Source organism: Centrocercus urophasianus, unplaced genomic scaffold, assembly GCF_019232065.1.
Source record: "Centrocercus urophasianus isolate 14NV4802_14NV808 unplaced genomic scaffold, USGS_Curo_1.0 seq_25, whole genome shotgun sequence".
Classification (NCBI taxonomy): Eukaryota; Metazoa; Chordata; class Aves; order Galliformes; family Phasianidae; genus Centrocercus; species Centrocercus urophasianus.
The window spans coordinates 4,788,255-4,810,195 of record NW_024884811.1 but is presented as its reverse complement, the minus strand read 5'-3'; the positions used below and the strand labels follow the sequence as shown (position 1 = coordinate 4,810,195).

Genomic DNA, 21,941 nt, shown 5'->3' with positions numbered 1-21,941 from the left:
GCGAGGCGCGGCGCGGCGAGGAGCGCCCCGGGGACGCGGCCCGCGCGGCACCGCCGGTGCCCGGCGCTGCCGGCCGCCATGGGGTAAGCACCTCGCGGGGCCGCCGGGCTGCGGCGGGGCGGGGTGGGGTGGGGTGGGGGCGGGCGGAGAGGACAGCGGGTGCCGCTGCCGTCGGCGCCGAGCGAGGCTGCGGAGCGCCGTGCGGGGCTCTGTCCGTCGTAGCGCGCCGAGTGCCGGATCTGTCCTTGTTCGGCGCTGGCGGGCGATGTGGCGGGGAGGCTGCAGCGCGGCCGGGACTCGTTGTAGCTCTCCTGGAGTCTTCTGGGGATATGGAGCGTGTAAGGTGCCCACATGTGAGGAAGGCTCTCAAGAGACCTGCTTCACAGCGCGTCCCCCAAATACGTGGGGAAATCCACCCGAAATTTTAAGCAGATGGGAAGGAATAAATTCTTTGAAACAAAACTAGCTGCATCTAATCTAGGAGACATAAGAGTGGCATAGATACCTGTGGAAACTTTCCACGTTTGCAGTCTCGCATTTGTACAGAGAAATGATGAAATAATGCTTGCTTGCGGTGCTTGCCTGCTAACCTCTGGATGGAGTGGAAGCTCGTCCATGTTCCAAAGCAGCAGAAGCACGACGTGATTTGGGTAACTGCAAGGAGGCAGGCTTTTAATGCATCAGTAGGACACTGCTTTCCTGAGACTGCTGTATAGCTCAGGGTATAGGAGTTACAACTCGAGTCGTTTGTTTTTTGGTCATTCAGGAATTTGGATGTGAAATTAGCATAGTGCAGTAACGTGGAGCTGCAGGTGCATCGCTCCTCCAGCTGTCAAAGGCACATGGAACTCTCCAATGTACGAACCTAACTGTGGTGGTGGTGGCAGCTGTTTCCCATCACACCGAGTCAGCAGGGAACGTTCACCGTGCAAGATGTAAAAAGGAACGTCTCGTTAGTCATTAGCTTTTATTTTCCACTTAAAAAAAAAGTCCGTGCAGAATAAACCCAAACTTGCAGCCATCTGCATCTTCAGGGAAGTGGTCATATGTTTTGAAAGCCTGGCAAAAGGCTGAATGGTAGTGCACCGTTTGGGGGCTTTGTCCTTAAAGCTGCTGAACAGGCATAGAATTTTTCATGTTTTAAAATTCGAATAATGGAAAAGCACATTTATTTAAATCCAGTATTATTTGCAGATATGTTGTTTAGGTGTAGCTTACTGCAAATACTGGGAACTGTTGAGTAATAAGCATTGTTGTGCTGTTTTTCCTCTAACAGAGCTTTCTGAAAACAAATATTTGATTTAAAAAAAAAAAAAAAAAAAAAAAAGATTAAAAGCTCCCTCCATTTAATAAACTCAGTATTTATAATTTAATGGGTTTATTTATAATAAACCCAGACTGCTGCTGGTGTGTGAGTGCTGCAGTTTCTTAATGAGCAAACTGATATCTGTACAGAGTGGTGAAAAGAGTGAATACTGAAAAACTATACAAAAATATTTGGAGAAATTATGCAAAGATATTTTTGTGATGACTTCAGGGTGATGTCTTAGCGCTGAGGTCAAGACAGCAAAAGTTGTTGGCATGTGTTTTGAGGACCCTTCAGATGATACACATTGAGGTATGGCAACAGTGTTCCTTTGCAGACTCACTTTTAACAAGATGGAGATAACTAGAAATCTGAGTGTGTTATTGATGCCCCCCCTGCCATGCAATTTTGGAGGAGCACATCTAAGCCTGTACCAAGCCTGTAGACCTGCAGTTATGTATTGGGCATTTGCTGATGTTCAGAGTCTTCTTTCAAACGCTGTTTTGAATTAGCATCTAAATGCAGTTCCCTATGGATTTTGGGCTATTTTGAGACCAACATGTACTAGAATCTTAACACTGCAGTTATCAAAATAGTCTTCTGATACTCTGCTAAGGTCTTAAAATCGAGCCCTTTAGAAGCTAGTTGGGAAATGGCTGATAATCATGCATCCGTGCATGTGAGGACTGCTTCAAAAGTAATGCCTCCTATTTTATTATGTTGAATCACAGGATCAAGGGCACATGTCAGTGGTATGACAGTAAAGCTTGAACCTTCCCACCAATATCCCATTCCATGTTGTTGCTGTGTGATAGATGGCAGCATGAGGGGCACCCTGACAAAATGCCATCTGACATGGAAGTGTGAATGAAGTGAAGGTGTGGCATTGAATTCTTCCATCCACTTCTATCCAATTCTTCCAAAGATAGCATCCGCTGACATTCACAGACGCTTGCTGGAAGTTTGTGGAGAGCAACCTTTGGATGTGAGTAGAGCGAGGCAGTGAGTGGTGTGTTTCGGCAGTGGCAATAGGGATGTGAAAGACAAGCCATGCTAGGGACACCCCTGCACAGATGTCAGACCACGAAATGAAGAGCATCTTGATCTGCTGCTCTGTGCAAGTTGGCTAAAGTAGCAAAGATATACTCTATCAAATAGAGTTATTGTGCTCTTTCTATCTGTTGAGGTTTCCATGGGAATAAGTAGAATGCATTACTTTTTGATCAACCTTTGTATATTTGGTAGTTAATGGATGTTGCTGTCATGGCACGAGTTTGTATGGTGAATCTGTAGTGTCTGGATGGTGGAGAGTTTACTTTTATCTATGGTCTGGGCAAAGAGAAATTGGAACTGGGCAGAAATGATTACTTAGCTAACCAGCAGTGCCTTTCTTAGTTTTATGTGTTATTATGAAGAATTCCCTGTTCTGATAGAATAATTCACCCTGCATCGCTAGTTGAGCACCATCTGACAAATGAAGTAGCTGTTTGGTAAATATCTAGCTGTAGGTTGCTGGTCTCTGAAGCTGTTCTGCAGTGAAATACTTGAAGCTGCAGTGAGAACCTTGAAGCTTGAGAGCAGCTTATAGGGTGTAGCTATTCTTCTTGGTTCTTTGCCTCTGAAGTCTGTGTGTGTCTCTGTTTACTCACAGGAGAAGGTAAATGAATCAAGCCCCAGGGGCAGTACACATGTGCTCTAGTTCCTCTACCTGCCACTCATTCCTCTTTTAATTTGTCCTTCCTTTTGCATAAGAAGTTTTGAGCAGTAGTCACTGTCAGTGCAGGCCTTTCTCTCGGATTGTCCCCACTGGATGACTGTTCTTCAAAAAGAAAACCTTAACTTTTACATAAATCAGAACTCAGTATGTTCTGTGCTAGTTCATAATGTCTCTTTTCTATTGCCAATACAAAAGTATCGAGCAATAAAAAAAAATGATAGCACTGTACAGTTGGTTGTCTTCGAGCTGAGGTTTGGTTATTTTAAAAATTCCAAAGAAGTAGATCTTAAGTAAACATACTAAGAATGTGTATTGGTAGCCCAGATTAACGTGTACATAGTTGAGTTAAATTTTATTTTGAAAGCTGCAAATTATTACCTTATTTTACTGGTTATTGGTACTGCCTTGAGCTGGTGGCGGGGGAATTAGAGCTTGATGCTTGTGGGCTGAGATGCCATCATTACTGAGTCTTAGTGGATACAGTTCATGCTAGAAGCAGTATGGAAGCCACAAAGCCATGGATTCTACCAAAATCAAGAATCTGATGTTCTGTAAAACCTAGTCTCTTGGATTAATTCCTAGTTTATCAATGTGTAGTTTCTCTGTAACAATTTTTCTTCATGGTCTTTTGTTCTGTGGACAAGTATCCAACTTCATTTTACTAGCTTTTCACTCATTCTGAATGGCAAGGAATTACAAGGTAGAAGTTTCTTTAGATCTTCTTGTTGCTGTCATGTCACATTAATCAAGGTGTCTTTATAAAGACTTCAGCTTCTCTTCACTTTGGACTATATTTAGTATGTTATCTTCCCAGAGATGGTTGTGGTATGTGTCAGTTTGAGATGGCAGAATTACAATACTGGAGTTCTTAAGCTGGCTAGAGAGTATTGTGGAAGATGAATATTTTAAGATGTACTTATTCACATTATCGTTGCCTGGAAATAAGTATTTCATTTTACTTCTTGTCAGTCAGTGGAAAATGGCAGTTGCTGGTTGGTCTGTTCTTGGTTCCCACCCTTGTTGAAGCATACAGGGTTGGTCAGATGCATGTCTTCAAGGCATTCAAGGTATAGGGTCCGAATCTGATGGGAGTATTCTACAGCTGATTGTTCTACTCTCAAGCTTGTAATAACTCCTACGAAACCAGGTTGGAGCTTTAGAATCTAAAACTATATGAAAACCTGCACAGCTTGAGCATATGAAATAGACAAATACTGCTGTGGAAACTGGCTTTTGTTTGCTACCTGGTGACTTCTTGCTTTTTCAGGTGTTTCGTAGTGAATTCTTGACCTTAAACTTTTTGTTTTTCTTTCTTTAGCAATACAGCAATACAATGCTGTTAGGAACCAGAATCTTTGTTAGCGATTGAATTTGACCTCGCTTAAGTTCTTTGACCTTTTTCATTCTCACACAGATTAATGAAGCTCCCAAAGCTTCCTCTTAGCAACAGTTCCTTCAGCAGTACTCCTGACACAGAAATACTGCAGATAAGAGGGCAAAAAGGTGCAGCTTCTTCTTGGTAGTTTGGTGTTACTGTGATTCATGGCCATTTTGCTATCTCAAGTGTAAAACAAGATGCTTCTTGTGGGAAAGCAGTGGCAGCAAGTAATTTATGCTCTCTTCTGTAACATTGTGTAGGGTGTAACAGAAACAGATACTCACATATAGTGATTGTCCTTTAAAAAAATTAGTACGGTATAAATACCTGGACAGATGGATATGTAAATCAGCACTGAATGGTTAATAAACCCTTCTGTCAGACAGTAATGCATGGAGACCTCAGTCCTGCCTAAATTATCTTCTGTCACAGTAGTTTTATGACTATAAAATAAGCATGAGAAGACTAAAACAGCTTTTCTGAATGGGCAATACGTAAACAAGTGTCCTGACTGCCATGGGGGATGTCTTCATGCTAATCAGTGAAGGGATTCGTAATACCTTATGGCTGCATTTGATCTGCTCCAATATTGCCATGCACTGTAAGGAGAGTATAGACCAGCTCGTGAGTGAAGTCCTAGTTCTGCTGAAAAACATGTAAATCCTTCTAATTCATTGTGTTGAGATTATTTTTACTCACAGTAACTGTAGGCAAACATCAGATGAATGTTTTGTGTGTGTCTTTGTGATATCTCTCTCTCAAAGAGCTCCCACCCTGCTACTACTACCATCACCTTGCAGGACACTTAACTGTGTGTCAGGCCTCTTCTTGAGGAAATTCCTGGTCTTGAAACCAGAGAGAATGTAACAGACCAGTATACTGTAACAGGCTGTCACTTCTGATTAGGGGAGGCAATGACACCTAACTGGCATTAGACCATTTCTGTTTGCTAATTGATAAAATAAGTGGAAGTCAGTGCCTTTATGGAAATTCTGTTGGAAAACTTTACTTTTCAGGATTATCTCTAAAGACTGTAACTAGATGTGTCACACACAGCCTTCTGAATCTATGCCTTTGTGCTAGTGTGCTACAAGGAGAAGATGTTATCTAGCGATGCAACTCTGACTTACTACTAGGTTTTCAGTAGTAAAGGTGCCTGGGGCATAGTTTTAGTTGAGTCTATGTTTCTCCATTTTTTTCCAAGATGAGTGCCCATCTAAACCGTGCAAATGTCATGTGCATATTAGAAGCTTACCATTTCCACACTTAGATATCTTTAATTTTGAAGTTGTTAAGCCTGAAGTGTCAAGGGCTGTTCACTTTTCTAGATCAGGAGCTGTTTTATTGAAGAGGCAAGGGAGTAAGTGTGCTGTAGATGTACCCAGTGACCCTGGGACCTGACATGGAGCTCTCACCACTGTAGGCATATACTTACACATATTCTTACAGTATGCTTGTGTCTTCACAGTGCCTGTCATATCTGAAGCAACCCTTCATGTGGCTGTAGTCATACTAACAAGGAAGAGTAATAGTGAGCACTGAAACGAATCATTGTGTATTACTTAAGAGAACTTTGTACATTTTCCTTTGGATGCTATTTTAGGCTGAAATGTTTATTTAAAGGCATTTCTTATGAAAAAGCCATCTGTAGGTTCTGCAAGCATGGTTTTTATTTCAGTGTTTCATGCTTCTCTCCCTGCAAAGCTTTCTGAAACGTGTCTGGTCTTAAATAAGGTGCTATGGGTGTGGAGGAATTGCACCACTAAATGTCAGTTTTCAGATCTACTTGTGAATATAGGTTTCTTTTCCTGATTCTGTTTTGAGTATCTTAGTTTTTTTCCTGAGGCTCGGCAGTTCAGGATCCACCAAAATTAATACGTTCAAGACAGAGGTAAGATGTGAAAGAATGCTAGAGGAAGCTGTGATTTTTATCCCATTTGGGTCTTGCATTACTGGGTACTGTTGCATCAGCACAGAGTCCCAGTGGCAATGTTAATGTTGTCTGCTCCATTCTGCAAAGTAATGGAATTGTGTTTGGATATAGTATTGATTTTTCTGGAACTGCCTCACAAATATAAATCTGGCAGTATTGCATTCTGTCACATTTTTCTGCTGGCCAATGTGTGGTGAATACCAGTCATCATTAAAAAATTTGGTCCAGGAGATTCTGTTTAAGCAATAAATAATGCTGGTTTGCCAGATATGAGCATATATTGACATTTACAATATCCTCGCAATGATTTTTTTCCAGTTACAGATGAGCAAATTGAAGAAACAGTATAGAATCACAGAGGTTGGAAGAGACCACTAAAATCATCTAGTCCAACTGTCAACCCATCACCACCAAGTTGTTCAGTGCCACATCTACACTTTTCTTGCAAACATCCAGGGATGGTGACTCCAATCAGTAAGACGGGTTTTGAGTAATGGCTTTTACCTGAATGAAAAGGGAGGTGTTTGAAATATGCAGTTCCTCTCAGGTTTTCCTTCTTCTTCCATATCCACACGAACAGTTCACAGGCAGTGTTTTGTCCTTTTTTGTGGCTGTGTTCTTTGCCAACATATTGACATCAAGTTTTCACTGAGCTTCCCACCAGAAAGAGGGGACAATAGAAGATGTGAACTGCTTTTTCTTGTCTGAACTACAGCACAAATACCTAAGTATGCAATATGCCAGATAAGTATTTGACTGAGTTACTACTGTGTGTCTGTGCAAGTAGAGGAGTTGACACAGTCAAAGTGTCAATACAGGTGGGGTAGGCTTATCTTTCTCTGTAGCATTGTCTGCCTGACATGACATGATCAGAAAACCTCCAGCAATTCAGAGCCATAGCTATACATGTCCTAGTTTGCTACTCAGTTTTGAAGCCGAAGTCTGGAAGATGTTTTTGAGGCTTGTCCATTAGGTTGTCTTCCAGCTTTTTGAGCAGTGGCATTTTCCTCCCATTCATAGTGCCTTTCATCGTAAAGACCATATTAGATAATACCATGAAGGTTCTAGAACTTTTAAAAACATGCTTTTAAATGTCTTGTTCTGTCAAGAATATGTTATGGTCTTGAATCCATAACTAATTTTGAAGCTATTCTTGTAGTGAGATATGAGATCTTCCTTGAATTTTGAAAACTGAAGAATGACATTTATATGGTCAACACTTTACAGTGAAGTGTTGGTGAAATAAATCATCTTTGACATGTGTTCTCACAATTCCTACTTCTTATGCTTGTTAATTTCCAACAGTCTGCTAGACCTGGCTTGTCTGTACGAAAATCTGAAAGAGTGTACTGGATTATACTGGAGAAACTGTTATATGTGTTTTCTCCAACACAGGGTTTACTGAGGACTATGATGCAATGCAGGGTGGTCTTAGAGTGCATAGTGGTTTAGTTGCCAACAAAAATAAGCATATGCAAAAAATGTATGCTGTGTGACACTGTTGTCAAATTACTGCATAAAAAACAGGGGCCCTAAGCAGGTGCTTGGCCAGTTGACCTTGAAACTGGGAGGCCTGTGTTTTTGCACCAGTTGCATTTTCTGCTGACTTTATCTCTTGTATATAGTCATATAATCTACAATTAGACAAGAAAATTTATCCTTGTTTAAATTATTTTCAGGTTCTAGATAAATTTTTCCAAACACTTTGTCAGCACCCCAGTATATGCTTCTTCCATGCCAATAACTGTTCTTGTTCTACAAAACATGGAGGAAATTCCTTTGTGTGATTTAGCAAGCCTGCTGCCTAGACATGTAGAATATCTAGACTTAAGTAGTTCTGGGGTTCCTACCAGGAAATAATAGACATTGCTAGGGAAGAGGTGGTTTTTGAAACTTCTTCAATCATCTTGAACAAGAGATATCTATAAGCAGGATGGCACAATAGCATTTAATCCTGTTGACTGAAATGTGACAGTGACGATGACTAGTAAGAGAAAAAATGAACAAAAAAAGAGAATTCTGACTTCAGGTGCCACTGAGCTTATAAACAAGTGTACTGTTATGCCAGAGCTCTGGAGAATTAGCGATCATGATCAAGTGTCAGACAAAGATGAAACAGGTTAGTGATTACTTAACTGCAAGTACAAAAGTTTGTTCTAAATTATCAAGTTATATATATGATCACTTCCTAAAGAATTGTTCATCTTTTCTTGCTTGTATACACTGATATTTTTTTGCAGTTTATTATGGTATTAGTACTTTCTACTCATAACATTCTGTTTACTAGGTTACGCAGTTCAGTTGCATAATAAGTATTGTTTTTCTAAATGCAAAACCTATTAGAGATCAGAGATTGCCTGTTTCTTCTACATGGATTTTTATGTGATGGTTCAGTTAAGCCCCTCTATGATGTTTACGTGTAAGTTTTGGGTGACCTGACAGATCAATAGCTGGGGAAGCAGGATTTGGAGGCATGCTATGTATGCTTTGGGTGATTTCCCTCACAGAGGCTTGTCAGGGGTGGGATATGTCTCAGAACCTGTTTTGCATATGTATAGTGTTAACAATTAGGGAAACAGAGATCTGTCACTTGCAGTTATGGCTCATCAGAGATGCAGCCTCTATTTCCAACATTCAGTAGTTTACTAGGCTGTAAGTTATCCAGAGGGAGGGACTTGCTGGCAAGATAATGGCATGCTCAGAGTGAATTAAAGAGGCTTTATAGTTCCTGCAGCGCTCAGTGGGATGATACAAATTGATTTGTTACCTATGAATATAAAATTAATTTGTTTACCTTTCTAGGAGTCTAATTCAATTCCTTGACACAGATGAAATAATCCAATTCTCATTTTGTGATGTGGGCCAATGATTCTTTTTGAAACATAGTAAGCAGCTGTAGCATCTTGGAAGGAATTCTGAATTCTTGGAAGACTAGTTGATGGTGTTAGTTTTGAAGTGCATGTCTATTCAGCCTGATTTGTTCTGCCTTTTGCATGTGTAAGTTGAGATACTTTGCTGGTAGGAGCATAGTTTCAGTGAGAGGTGTCTGCAGTGTAAATGCACATTGCTCTGGTGATTTGCTTGAAGGTGTGTCTTTCTGAGAGTTTAGTGTAAAACCACTCTAAACTGATTGCTAACTGGTGATTTCTTAATATTCAAGTGGAAGTTTTGTGAGTTTTAAGTTTGAAATCAAAGGAAAAACAAGTGACAGACCAACTGGAATAAAAAAAACATTTCCATGTGTAGAAGACATAAAAAAAAAATAACCCCATGCAGTATTATAGGCTTGGGGATGAGTGGCTGGATGATTATGAAGAAATAAGGGACCTGGGGGTGTTGGTTGATGCTTGGCTGAACATGAGCCCACAGTGTGCCCAGGTGGCCAAGAGGACCAATGGCATCCTGGCCTGCATTAGGAATGGTGTGGCCAGCAGGAGCAGGGAGGTGATCATCGCCTGTACTCAGCACTGGTGAGGCCGCACCTTGAGTACCGTGTTCAGTTTTGGGCCCCTCACTACAGGAAAGATGTTGAGGCCCTGGAGCGTGTCCAGAGAAGGGCAACGAAACTGGTGAGGGGTCTGGAGCACAAATCCTATGAGGAGTAGCTGAAGGAGCTGGGATTATTCAGTCTGGAGAAGAGGAGGCTCAGGGGAGACCTCATTGCTCTCTACAACTTCCTGAAGGGAGGCTGTGGTGAAGAGGGATTTGGCCTCTTCTCCCAGGCAATGAGCAGAACAAGGGGAAATGGCCGCAAGTTGTATCAGAGGAGGTTTAGGTTGGACACAAGGAAGAACTTTTTCTCTCAAAGAGTGGTCAGGCACTGGAATGGCTGCCCAGGGAGGTGGTGGAGGCGCCGTCCCTGGCAGTGTTCAAGAGGCGTCTGGATCGTCTGGATGAGGAGCTAAGTGATATGGGCTAGTGCTTTTGGTGGCAGCGATGAAGAGAAGAAGTTGGACTAAATGATCTTATAGGTCATTTCCAACCTTGTGATTCTATTCTATGATTCTGTTCTATGATTAGTACCTTTAAGATAAAGAAGGTCTTGGTTGATGGGGGTGAGTAGTGGTAAGGAGGTATGGGTATTTCTGTATGAAGATGTACAGTGAATTAAACAGGAGTATAAAGCTCCTATTTAATTCTAAAACTAAAGAAGGTAGTGGAAGTACACTGTTAAGAAGCATTACAGGGAAAGTTGCTAAAAATCATGATGCCAAGCGTGGAAACCGTATTTTTCAACAGAAATTCATTAGTGACAAATTCTGTCTCATGCTAATCTGGGAGGATAGATATTCCCTTATTTTTCTTTAGTGAGCAAGTTGCTGACAGGTCTGTTCATCAAAATCATGACTAGTATTGACTGTGTTCTCTTGAAGTCAAAGATGATCTGAAAAACATTAGTTAAGTTTAACTTCATCCAAAAATATTCATTTTCTAGTATTATCTTTGTTTGCTATGTAATTGCTGATTATCTCAGTGGAAGCACTTAATGAAATGATTCTATGATCTTGTTATCTTTTTGTTCCTTTTTAGGATCCAAAATCTACATATATCTCAGTTGACAAATGCATCAGTTTTGCCCCTGTTGCTGCATACTCTGAAATACAGCCATTAGGAGTTTGACACAGGTTATGATGAGACTTGATGGAGGACACAAAATCTCACTGAAGGTCAAATTAGAAAATACTAAATTTAGGAAAGCTTGCATAGTCAGTATTAAATTACTGGTGCGCATTTTTCCAGTAACAACCATCTTTGCCTATGCAGAGCTTCAGCATTATGCGGTAGCTGGAGGTATTGGATAAAAGACTTTTCTCCCAGGTTCAGTCTTTAAAAAAATACCAGAATTTATAGAAGTGGTAGCAAGTCAATTTTTCATTTATTTTCTTTATTTTAAAAATGAAGTTAACAGTACAGTTTATATCTTCCAGATACTGAGATATCTTGTTTTTTGTTTACTCTTTTTTAAACTCTTTAGCCCATGAATCAAGCATCTCTGCGTTCAGTGCCACTATTCAAAAAATCCAACAGAATTTTGTTGCTTTTTTCTTGGTCTAGAATATAAACCTTAATTTTATATATTTTCTTCAGAATGTAGAAGCTTGCTGCTTTATTGTCAAGTGTGATTTAGTGTGTTCTGCTGTGATCAGGACTTTTATGACCTGTTTTGTTTGGTTGGTAGGTGGACTGCACAAAGCAACTTGTAGGCTAACATTGCTGTGTTCTGGGGCTCTTGTTTCTGCTGTTTTGTAAAGTTTCATAGCCAGTGAGATGCCTGAACAGAACTGCTGTTGAAATATGTTGGAAAAGTGTATGTTCAAAGAGGTAGGGGGGTCAAGAAAGAATTAATGAGGTCAAATGAATGACCTGCAATGCTTGGGCCGCCATTTAAGACTCTTTTCTAAGGTGCCTCTCCTTCCACCACCACTGTCCCCACAAGAAATTTAGTGTGTTTGACTTTTTTGTTTGTTTGTTTGTTTTCTATGAAGTGCGGGTGCGTGGACACTGGTTTGTCTTGTGCTTTGCCAGCTGCCATGCCATTGTCTTTAAATCTGTGAGATTTTAATCTTTCTGCTATATAGTTAATATTAAATTTATGCTGTGTAAGATGCTCTTTACTATTCTTAGTTTTGCCAAGAACTGTTATCATCTGTAAGCAGGTATAGGTACTCTGAGTGCATAGTAGCGCAAGTACAGTTTAAGATGGATCAGGTGGAAGCTTTATTATGATCACAGTGGGAAAATATTTTGGTAGCATCTCCTTCTCTATTCCTGTTCTTTTTCCTGTTCTCTGCCCAGTGTTTGCAGCCACCCAGCTTATACACTGTTTCAGAAGAAAAAACAGGTGTGGAAAAACAACAATTTACATGTTAAGAAATCACTTGCCCATCCTTGGGAAGAGGGTTGGACTCCAGGCAATCAGTGCACGTTATTAAAGCCAGGTACCTGTCAGTGGGAGGAACAAGCTATGTAAGTAACATGCTAACAGAGAACCAAACAGTGGATGTGTGGGGAGATGGCTCCTAGTGGAGCCTGTGGGCACAGCATGCTGTGTCATCTTAGCTCCCAAGAGGGGGAATTGGGAACAGTCACAGACTGTTAACTTTTAGTTGGAAGAAATGTTCTGTTAATAGGTCAGTGAAGCTTATCCTAATTACGAACTGGAAATAAATACGGAAGAGGAGTGGGTTTAAGTGAATCCTCTCACAGCTCTTCAGTTCATTTTGTTGTTTTCATGGTGTTTTTTGTTGTTGTTTAATAGCAAGAGCCTCATTTTCCCAGCCATAGCAGTCTTAACTCCTATCATTCTGTATGTTGGCAATATGTTGTAGCTGTCTTGCAGTGCATGCTTGTCGAATATCCTCTCCCTTTCTACCCTCTCTTCTGCCTCTGGAACATCTCAAGGGCTTCTTGAGTGTTTGTTTGAGACTTGCACATACACAGTGGGTTGTGAGTTGTTTTTTTTTTTTTTGTTCTTGTTTTGTTTTTTTTAACTGAATGGACTGTTTTAAAGGATTGCATGCTCAAAAAGAAGCCATCCACTTCAGCAGATGAGCCAAAATGTTATTAGATCAGATCTCAAAACTCTTTTGTGCCCTGCTTTTTGAGATTATTTGTTTCCCATGTCATACAGAAACTTTTATTTATTGGTACGTACTAATTCAAGTAGACATACAGATTTGTTTATCTTTGCTCACTTCATTGAAGTTATCTGCTTGTTCTTGTCAAATTTACCCTATATCTATCCATATTAAAGCTAATTTGCCTGACTGTTTACTTGTAATGTATATCTCTGAGCCCATAGTAGAGTATTGTGAGGTCTTTTTTTTTTTTTCTTGAAAGTCTGGGACTTTAAGATGTACAAATATAGTGCAACTATTCCTCATCCTTCCTGAATTACTCTAAAATTTCAGCCATTTCTTTAAAATAGGAGCATTTTGTTTCAAAGATAGTAGATTTCTGAGAATTCCATGAAAATACAGGCAAGTTATGCCCTTAAAACCTGGGAGATGTTAGGTGTAAACCTTTTTTTGGCTGGAACAGGTAGAAATGTTTTTTTGAACAGTGAAATAAAATTTCCTTGTACACAAATATTTTAAAATCTGTATTTCGACAGATATTTAGATATCTTGCTAAGGAAGAGTGATTGTCAAGTGCACCAACTTCTTATTAAATGTATTGTATGTAGAACTGAACGAGAGGCTGTCTCTTTAGGATGAAACAAAATGGTGCAGATGTAGAACTAGGTGAATATGAAATCCTATGTAACGTTTCTGTTGGAATCTCTCCTGCTTTGCCTTCTTCTTACCATCTTCTTACCTTTCTTCATATTTATTTTCTAACATTCACAGAATCGTAGAATCACCAAGGCTAGAAAAGGCCTCTAAGGTCATCCAGTCCAGCTGTCCACCTACCACCATTATTTCCCCACTAAATCATGTTGTTTAGTACAACACCTAACATTTTTTTGAACACTTCCAGGGATGGGGACTCCACCACCTCCCTGGCAGCCTGTTACAGTGCCTAACCACTACTTTGGAGACAAAATTAATGTCCAACCTTAATCTCCTCTGGTGCAACTTGAGGCCATTTCCTGTTCATGCTGTTGCTAGGTTGAATCCCACCTCACCACAACCTTTAAAGGTTGTAGAGAGCTATAAGGTCTCCCCTGTGCTTCTTCCAGACTAAAGTCGTTGTTGCCTCAGCCACTCCTCATAAGACTTGTTCTCAGATCTGTTACCAGCTTTATTGCCCTTCTCTGGACATTCTCTAAAGCCTCAATGTCTTTCTTGCAGTGAGGGGCCCAAAACTGAACACAGTAGTCAAGGTGCAGCCTCACGCGTGCTGAGGGATGATCACTTCCCTGCTTCTGCTGGCAACAGTACTTCTGATACAAGCCAGAATGTCATTGGCCTTCTTGGCCACCTGAGCACACTGCTGGCTCATGGCCAGCCACATCCTCAGGTCTGTTTTCTTCCACACACTGATTAATAGTTAGCCACATGATAATTTAGGATCACCATGGCAAAAATGAAATACATCCTTGTTGTCTGCTTTCACTAGGAGTAATACCACTGTTCTGGAATCTTTTCATGGAAGATACTTCTATGCAAGCCTGTCACAGAATCATTTCCAGTAATAAACAACTGCTGAAGCAAGTTACAGTGTGTTGTGATTCCCCATTTATTTTCTAAAACCAGCTATGACTCAAAATCCATTTAACATTACTGTCACCACTGTGCAGTGTAGTTTGACTAAGTGGGGAGGCCGCCAATGCTTTTGCTTAGTTATATACCGCTTAATATTAAAAATTGTTTCATCATTTTAGTATTTTTGCCATTGTCTGTTAGAGTTATTTGACATCACAGAATCATGGAATCACCAAGGTTGGAGAAGACCTTCAAGATCATCCAGTCCAACCATTCACCTATCTCCAATAATACTCACTAAACCATGTCCCTCAACATAAAATCCAAGCGACATCTAAAGAATTTTAGAAATCCAGTGTTTGTATAATTATTTAGTGTTTTCAATCTGATTTTTAATTTAATAGGAATGGTAATTATTTCAAAACATGGTATGTAGTTGTACCATTTTTGAAATTTCCTTGCTCACGTGTAAGAGCAGAGCAATGAGGAGAAAAAGAATGTGGGAGAAACTGCACAGTTTTGTGTAGCATGCACAAAGGACCCTTGAGGAGATGGGACAGGAGTTGACAGGCCAGGGTTTGGACCTTTCCTGCCTAAGAATAGGCAGTACTGGGCATTAGAATGTCTACTGTAGATTTTTAAAGTGAATATTGTAAGCAAAGGCTACAACTTATGCTTGGAAAAGCAACGTATTAGGGCTAACCAGAGCTGATTAGGCCAGGCAGGTGTCTTGTGGATTACTGGCAAGACTTTACTTTCTGTTTACCAGTTACAGAAGGCAACTTTCATAGGAAAGAGAATTTGAACACGTAAATGAACTGTTTTCTTCTAACTTCCTGTGAGTTATGACCATTAGGCACTGCACAATATTGGATTTCACGCTGAAGCACTGCAGTTGATCAAAACTTCAGATCCTTGAAAGTCTAACAATGCAGTGTTGTTTCTGGCACAGCTAAAGGTATTGTTTCCTTAACCTTAAAGATTTAATGGAATGTTCTAGCCCATTTTTCTCTTCTCAACTCCTGACAAATTGCTGCTATTACTTTTGATGATACAGTAACTCAGAAGTGGTCAAAGATCTAATATTAAATGGGAACAGAACAGTATAGAAAACAGCTTGAGGGCAGAGCTCTGTGCTGTATTATTTAGTGCTAAAATACACTGTATGAAGTTAGCCACTGAATGTTACATAGTTAAGTATATATACTTATATAGTAACTTCCAATTGAATATGAAAAACCTTCTAAGCTTTTTAGGAACTAATTCCTAAGCTTTTACTGATTGTCAGTAAGCCTGCCTTAAACCCAGAGCCTAGCAGTAAAAGCAGGCTTAAGAGTGTAAATGTAGAAGTAGATAAACAACTGGTGGTGTGGAAGAGATTTCCATCTGGTTGCTTGTAACTTTTTTTTCTTACTATTGCAAATCTTGTTCTAAGACATTAAAGCACTTATTATATGTATAAAATAACAAAAGCAAAATCTTAAGATTTACACATTTCATGAGTACACTGAATATGTTTCAAATATTTTATAATCTTAATTCTCACTTCACAGTTGTTACTTCTGTTCAGATTAAGTCTGTATTAGAGCATTTTTCATACATCATACATCAAGAAGGCAAGCTTACTCAACACTATCACCATAAGCTACTGTATATTTATCAGACTTCAGATTTCACACAGCATTTTTTGAACTACATTTTTTGGACTGAATTTCTGTATTTTACTATTGCTTTGCATTTCGTTTAGATCTTGTTGACACTGACTCTTGAGAAACCACTGTTCATATTTGGATGCCATTGCTGACAAATTAGTTTTGACTGTGACTGCACTTTTAACTGTTTTCTTATTAGGATCTCTCATGAAGCTGCTTAGAGAAACAAAAGCTTGTGACCTTTCTGCAAACAAGCCAGGGAAGGTATTCTTTAAGGAGTTGTGACCTTGATGTATTGTCATTTTGAAAAAGCAGTATGGTTTTTTTTGTTTGGTTGGTTTTTTTTAATCCTAAACCTACGGATAATCAGCAAGAGTGCAACAGATCGTGCAGAAGATTAATGCTTTCTGACAGAAGGAGAAATTAGCTTAGGTGACAGATAGTACAGGTCCTCAGAAGCTTAGTGCAGAATTACCACCTGCAAAAACGTGTGAAGTCTACCAGAGAGCAGTCTTTGAGATTGCCGCTGTATGTTGAGCACGCCGGCTGCCACATGTCATGGTTGTCTGTGTGTGTTGCTTTAGTGTTCTGAGGGCAGCAAAGTTGTTCTCCAGGCTTCACCGTGAGTATGACAGCCTGTGGTTGTACTCCTCCACATCGGAGCACAGGAATGTCGTCTCGTTTTGTTTTGAGCATACAGAGTGTCATCTCCCTCAGAACCTCTTGGTACTGGAATCTGAGGAGTGAGATCGTACTCCATTTGCAACTTGCAGGTGTGATGACAAGGACTTGCAAGCGCATATTGTTGGAGTTGTCTTGAAAACAATCTTCCAAAACGGGAAGTATGGGTAATGCACACTGGAAAATCATAGTTAAGTTTTTAAGAGCCATGTCAGGAAAACAGAAGTGACTGAGAAAAGGGACATAAATTTTCATTCTTACTTGCTTTTCATTACTTGGATACTTGAGAGCTCTTTTAGCTGAGCTGAGTAGAAGGATATCATCATACTGGACTTGTTTATTTATCTTCCTTTGTCCTGCTGGTGGGGAAGATAGTTCTGTTTGAGGATTCATAACTCCTGTTGTATTTCAACATTTTTGAGATCATAGGAAATGTTATATGATGTTTTGGGTCTATTATGTCTATGTAGGTGGTGGGGGCAAGTGTGATTGGATGACTAAGATAAGAGTGGGACAAGAGTGGAGTAGGCCATTTTGATTTATGACATTTCAGCTTATCAAGTTGACTGTCAATTAGCATGAAGACAAATGATTAAATAAATGCAGAAATCACTTAATCTTTCCCCTCCAAACCTTTCCTGGTATCCCTGTCCCCATACTGCAGATACTGCACAGCTCCCTCTATGCACAGAGCAAGAGTCAGTGTCTGGTGACTTCTTTTCTTTTACTGTCCCTATTCCTTATGCTATTCCTTCACAAGTCAATATCTCGCCAGTCACCTACTCTTCTGTCATCCTTCTATTCCTGCTTGTGTAGCTCCAGACCCTGACTGGCTGACTCCCACTGTGCTTCTGCTTTCTGTAGTCCCTGTCCTGCTCTCTTCCTGCATTCCACAAGTTGGTTCCTGACCATCTTGTACATTTTGCAACCTTCTCCTACCAAAACCATGTCAACTTAGCCCAGCATCAAGGGAATTATTATTTTTTTTTTTAGCATACTGGAAGGGCAGGCTAGTAAGGATGTCAGCTAGTGCTGTAGAAAATCATACCTGCTTCTCTAATTTTATAGTAATTAAGAAAACAGAAACCCTGCCTTAAGAAGATGTAGATGTTAAATCAATGTGAGCAAGATTTAGGAGTCATGGTAAGCAAAAGCATGGTAGTACGGTGGTCTTTTAGCACTAGGGTGGCACAGTCTGGAATTATCAGACACATCAGTGAATGATACTAGAATGATAATCCTTTTTTTTTAATGCCAATCATGGGTTAGTGAGGAAAGTTCTTTCTAACCTTTTGTACTAACTTATGCTTCACTTGTGAAAGCTTTAATTAATCACAGATATAGAAGAAGGAACACACAGGAACTTGCATTCATTAGTCTGCTTTTTTTGTGAAAAGAAGATGTTAAGATGTCAAAATGGAAAGGGTGGTTGAAAGCACAATTAATTTGACTATTAGGACACAGGACTGCCTCCTAAGCCGAGGCTAACACAGATCACATATCAACAAGCTGATTTCTCTATCAGTGATGGAAAATAAATGGTGTGACTCTACCTATTTGAATGCTGCTTGTCACACTTCTTTGGCTCACTCATTGCCAGGAGGATTTTACCACTTTATTCGTTTTAGTCTGTTTGACTGTTGTAATGTTGCAATCTAAGTGAATTAACAACAGCATACTAGCATTAATGTTCCTGCTGTGCGGGAGCAGACATTTCTGATAGTCCAGCTGTGTTTCTGTGGCAGGCTGCTAGTTTCTCTTCTTACTTAAGATATTTCTGGAAAAATAAGTGCCTCTCTACAATTAGTGATGAGTTCTTGTCTCAGTTCTTACTACTGTCTTTAATGAGGTGTCTTTAATGAGTAGTGAATACTGAGTACTAAGTTCTTTGTGGTCATGAAGGTATGTTAAGGGAAAGGTGAAAGAAAAGGAAGAGAAACAAACTGATAGTTTCCATACAATTATTTTTTCTTTTTTAACTATGTTCTCTTCTCTTGCAGCTCTGTACTGACAAAACTACAGTTATCTGTGTATATGTGCATGTATATGTAGTTGTATACACACAGAGACATGCATACACTGTGTTTTGCACTTAACAAAAGAAAAAGGAAACTCTTAAATAAGTAACATCACTTCAATGGAGTTAATTTAAACTTCCAAACTGGTAGGGCATCATGACCTGCTTTGATAACAGAAGAACAAAAAGTCTCAGAGTAAAGATTGGTTAGGAAAAGTTGTAAACATTGTGTTTATTTTACATATTAACTTACATTCATCTCTGAGTGTCTTAGCAAATGTAAAGTTAAAGTAGCTCTACAGTGTTGCCACAGAAAAGTACAAATGATGTAGCTGTACAGCAGCTTTGAAGGGCTGTACTGGCAAATCAGTGACAGATTCTTTAACAGTCTTCGTCCTCTAGAGATAAGGTAACTTCCATTTGTGTGAAGAAGTAATCAGTATAAATGTTCATCATCAAGTGTCAAAACATATTTTGGAGGCATCTGAAGTTTAGTATCCTTATTAAAAAAACCTCTTAATTACCCCAGTAATCTGGCAAAATTATGATTTCTCTAATTGTTTTGTGCTTTTTATGCCATGGATTTAGCAGTACCTACTGCTCTGTTGTCACAGAATGGAGACAGCATGTCACTCAGCAAACCTCTAGCTTCAGTCAGAGCATGGAAATGCTTTGTAACTTGTTTATCAGAAGTTATAAAATAGCACATGAAGTTTTATTAGTGCTGTGTTTTATCTAAATGTGATGCATACGCTGGCCACACATGCCTTGCAAAGTGCTCTGGTTTGTGAAACCGGAGAAACGCTGCTGATCAGGTGGCAGTGACATGCAAGCAATCTAATCAAACAGAAGAGACATAGCTAGGTCTATGGAAGGTGGCAGTACAGGAGAACATCATCTCAGGGCTCACCAAGTGAACTTTTACTGGCACTCCTAAATGCTTTAGTTACATAGTTTTCACCTGGCTTGTACATAGCAAAACCTTAGCTTTTGAATATTTCAGTTGTATGAGGTCTGGTTCGGTGATAGCACTGGATAGCAGCTCTGGTCAGAAGTATTCATTCACCACACAGCTATGATTTAGATTCAGCTCTTCTTTTGCATTTTTAGTTAGTGTAGTTAGGACCATCATTTTCTCCTTCCAATATCAGTCTTCATACGGATACTTCTGGATAGCTTTTTGTGTGTGTGTTGATTAGCTCTTAAACTGCCTCACTGTTAAGTAACTGGTTGCATTATGGTAACATGCATCACATTACATTTGGGTGTGCTAAACTGGATGGTAGGTGGAAGGTGCTTTTATCTAATACTGAAAGCGAGAATGAAATCTTAAGTATGATGAATTTATTCTAAACATTCAAAAGAGCAATTAATGTAAAGATTATATTGAAACACAAGAACTATGAAAGTCGCTTGTGCATAATTTTTGTGTTTGTACAAGGGATTGGGATCAGGAGTAATCAGGAATACTGCTTATGTAACGGGGTGATATAAGGAGAACGTTAGTTGATATTAAGTGTACTGTGACGTTTGTATGGAGGACTAAGACATACATTCGTCCCTCTGGACTGCATGTATTCTCCTTTAGCTTTCACTGGAACAATAAGTCTTTGTTCTGTTCTGTATTCCTCAGACCATTTCTTCTAACACTTAGCATAGGAGATCACCACCTCTTCCAGCAGACAGGCTTCAAGTAGCCTTATCTCCCAGCTGAGGAGTACAGTTCTGCTACTGGAAACAGCTGGTTCTGAGTGCATTCAGTGCCAAGCAGCAGAAGTGTTACTGAGAGTTCATATATAACTGATTTATAAGAAGGCCAGATTGTAACTGTTTGACTGTGATTACTCCAAGACTTTTTTTTTTTTTTTTTTTTCTTTTGCTTTTATTTTTGGCAGAAAAATGTATTAAGAGCTTAGCCTCTTACTTAAAACTTAAAGGGAGATAAGGGCAGGGACAAAAGGTATGTTTATTATCATTTTAGAAACAGGAAAAAGAAAAGTAATTAAAAATGCCTGCAAAGCTAAACCCAAATTGAAATGCTTTTAGTCCATTTTTTTCTTATTTAATGAAGCATTTCCTGAAGAATACAAACATCTATTTGTCAGTAAAATGTAGCTAAGGTGACAGCCATCGTAGTAATGCTAAAATACATTTTTTATTTCATGCAGTACTAATTAGAAACACAGAATGGTTTGGTTTAGAAGGAACCAAGATTACCTATTTCCAGTGCGGCTTGTAAGAAAGATGGAGAGAGATCTTCTGTTTGTGCCTGTAACGATAGGGCAAGCTGTAATGGTTTTAACTAACAGAGGGTAGACTTAAAGTAGGCATTAGGATGAAATTCTTTATTCAGAGGGCAGTGAGGCGCTGGCACAAGCTGCCCAGAGAAGCTGTGGATGCCCCATACCTGAAAGTGTTTAAGGCCAGGTGGCAGGGGCCACCTGATCTGGTGGATAGCAATGCAGCACACAGCAGGAGTTTGGAACTCTAGCTTGGTTTTCCTCATCTCATTTCTAAATGTCTTGGTTTGCATCCCTATATTCTTTCCAGGCTGCATGTCTTGATAATGATCACGAGGGAAAATAAATCATTAGATAATCTTTTTTTTTTACCTTGCATGACTTACTTTGCTAAGCAGTTAACTTTGAACAATTCATGTTGTATGTATTTAGTGCTGCTGTGAGAACATTTAGGTGTGAAGCTCCAAAAGGTGAGGGCTTCACAATGATGAGATTGTTCTTAAGTATAATTAATGTTTTCGACTAACTCTATTTATTTAGCCAGTTCAGTTTCAGATTATAATTTGAGGTTGAAAAATCAGAATACTGAAAGGCTTCTCAGAAGATGGGTGCTCAATGTTGCACACATTCGGCAACATGCAGTGAACGAGAAGTTACACATGTGCTAATGACAGCTTGAAGGGATAGATGGAAAGTAATGAGTGAGGAGTGATGGAACACAGCTGAATCTTTGTTGAAAGATGTCAGCCTTTATCTGACTCTACAGTTAAGTGCTGATTTTGCTTTTGGAGGCTTGCATTTTGCTTGTATGTGTATATTAATTTAGTCTATCTGCTGAATGCATCAGCACATGATATTTTTTTTCCTAAG

The 21,941-nt window shown here is 39.6% G+C and overlaps 1 protein-coding gene across 2 annotated transcripts in view; it reads left to right on the top strand.

Moving 5' to 3' along the window:
• The first annotated feature begins 57 nt into the window (after nt 1–57).
• The window catches only part of HOMER1 (homer scaffold protein 1), an 89,861-nt gene continuing 67,977 nt past the window's right edge, over nt 58–21,941 (top strand). For both annotated transcript variants that reach the window (XM_042825892.1, XM_042825893.1), the window contains exon 1: nt 58–83. In XM_042825892.1, coding sequence (XP_042681826.1) covers nt 79–83 — 5 coding nt within the window. In that variant the 5' untranslated portion in view covers nt 58–78. The remainder of the gene's footprint in view (nt 84–21,941) is intronic.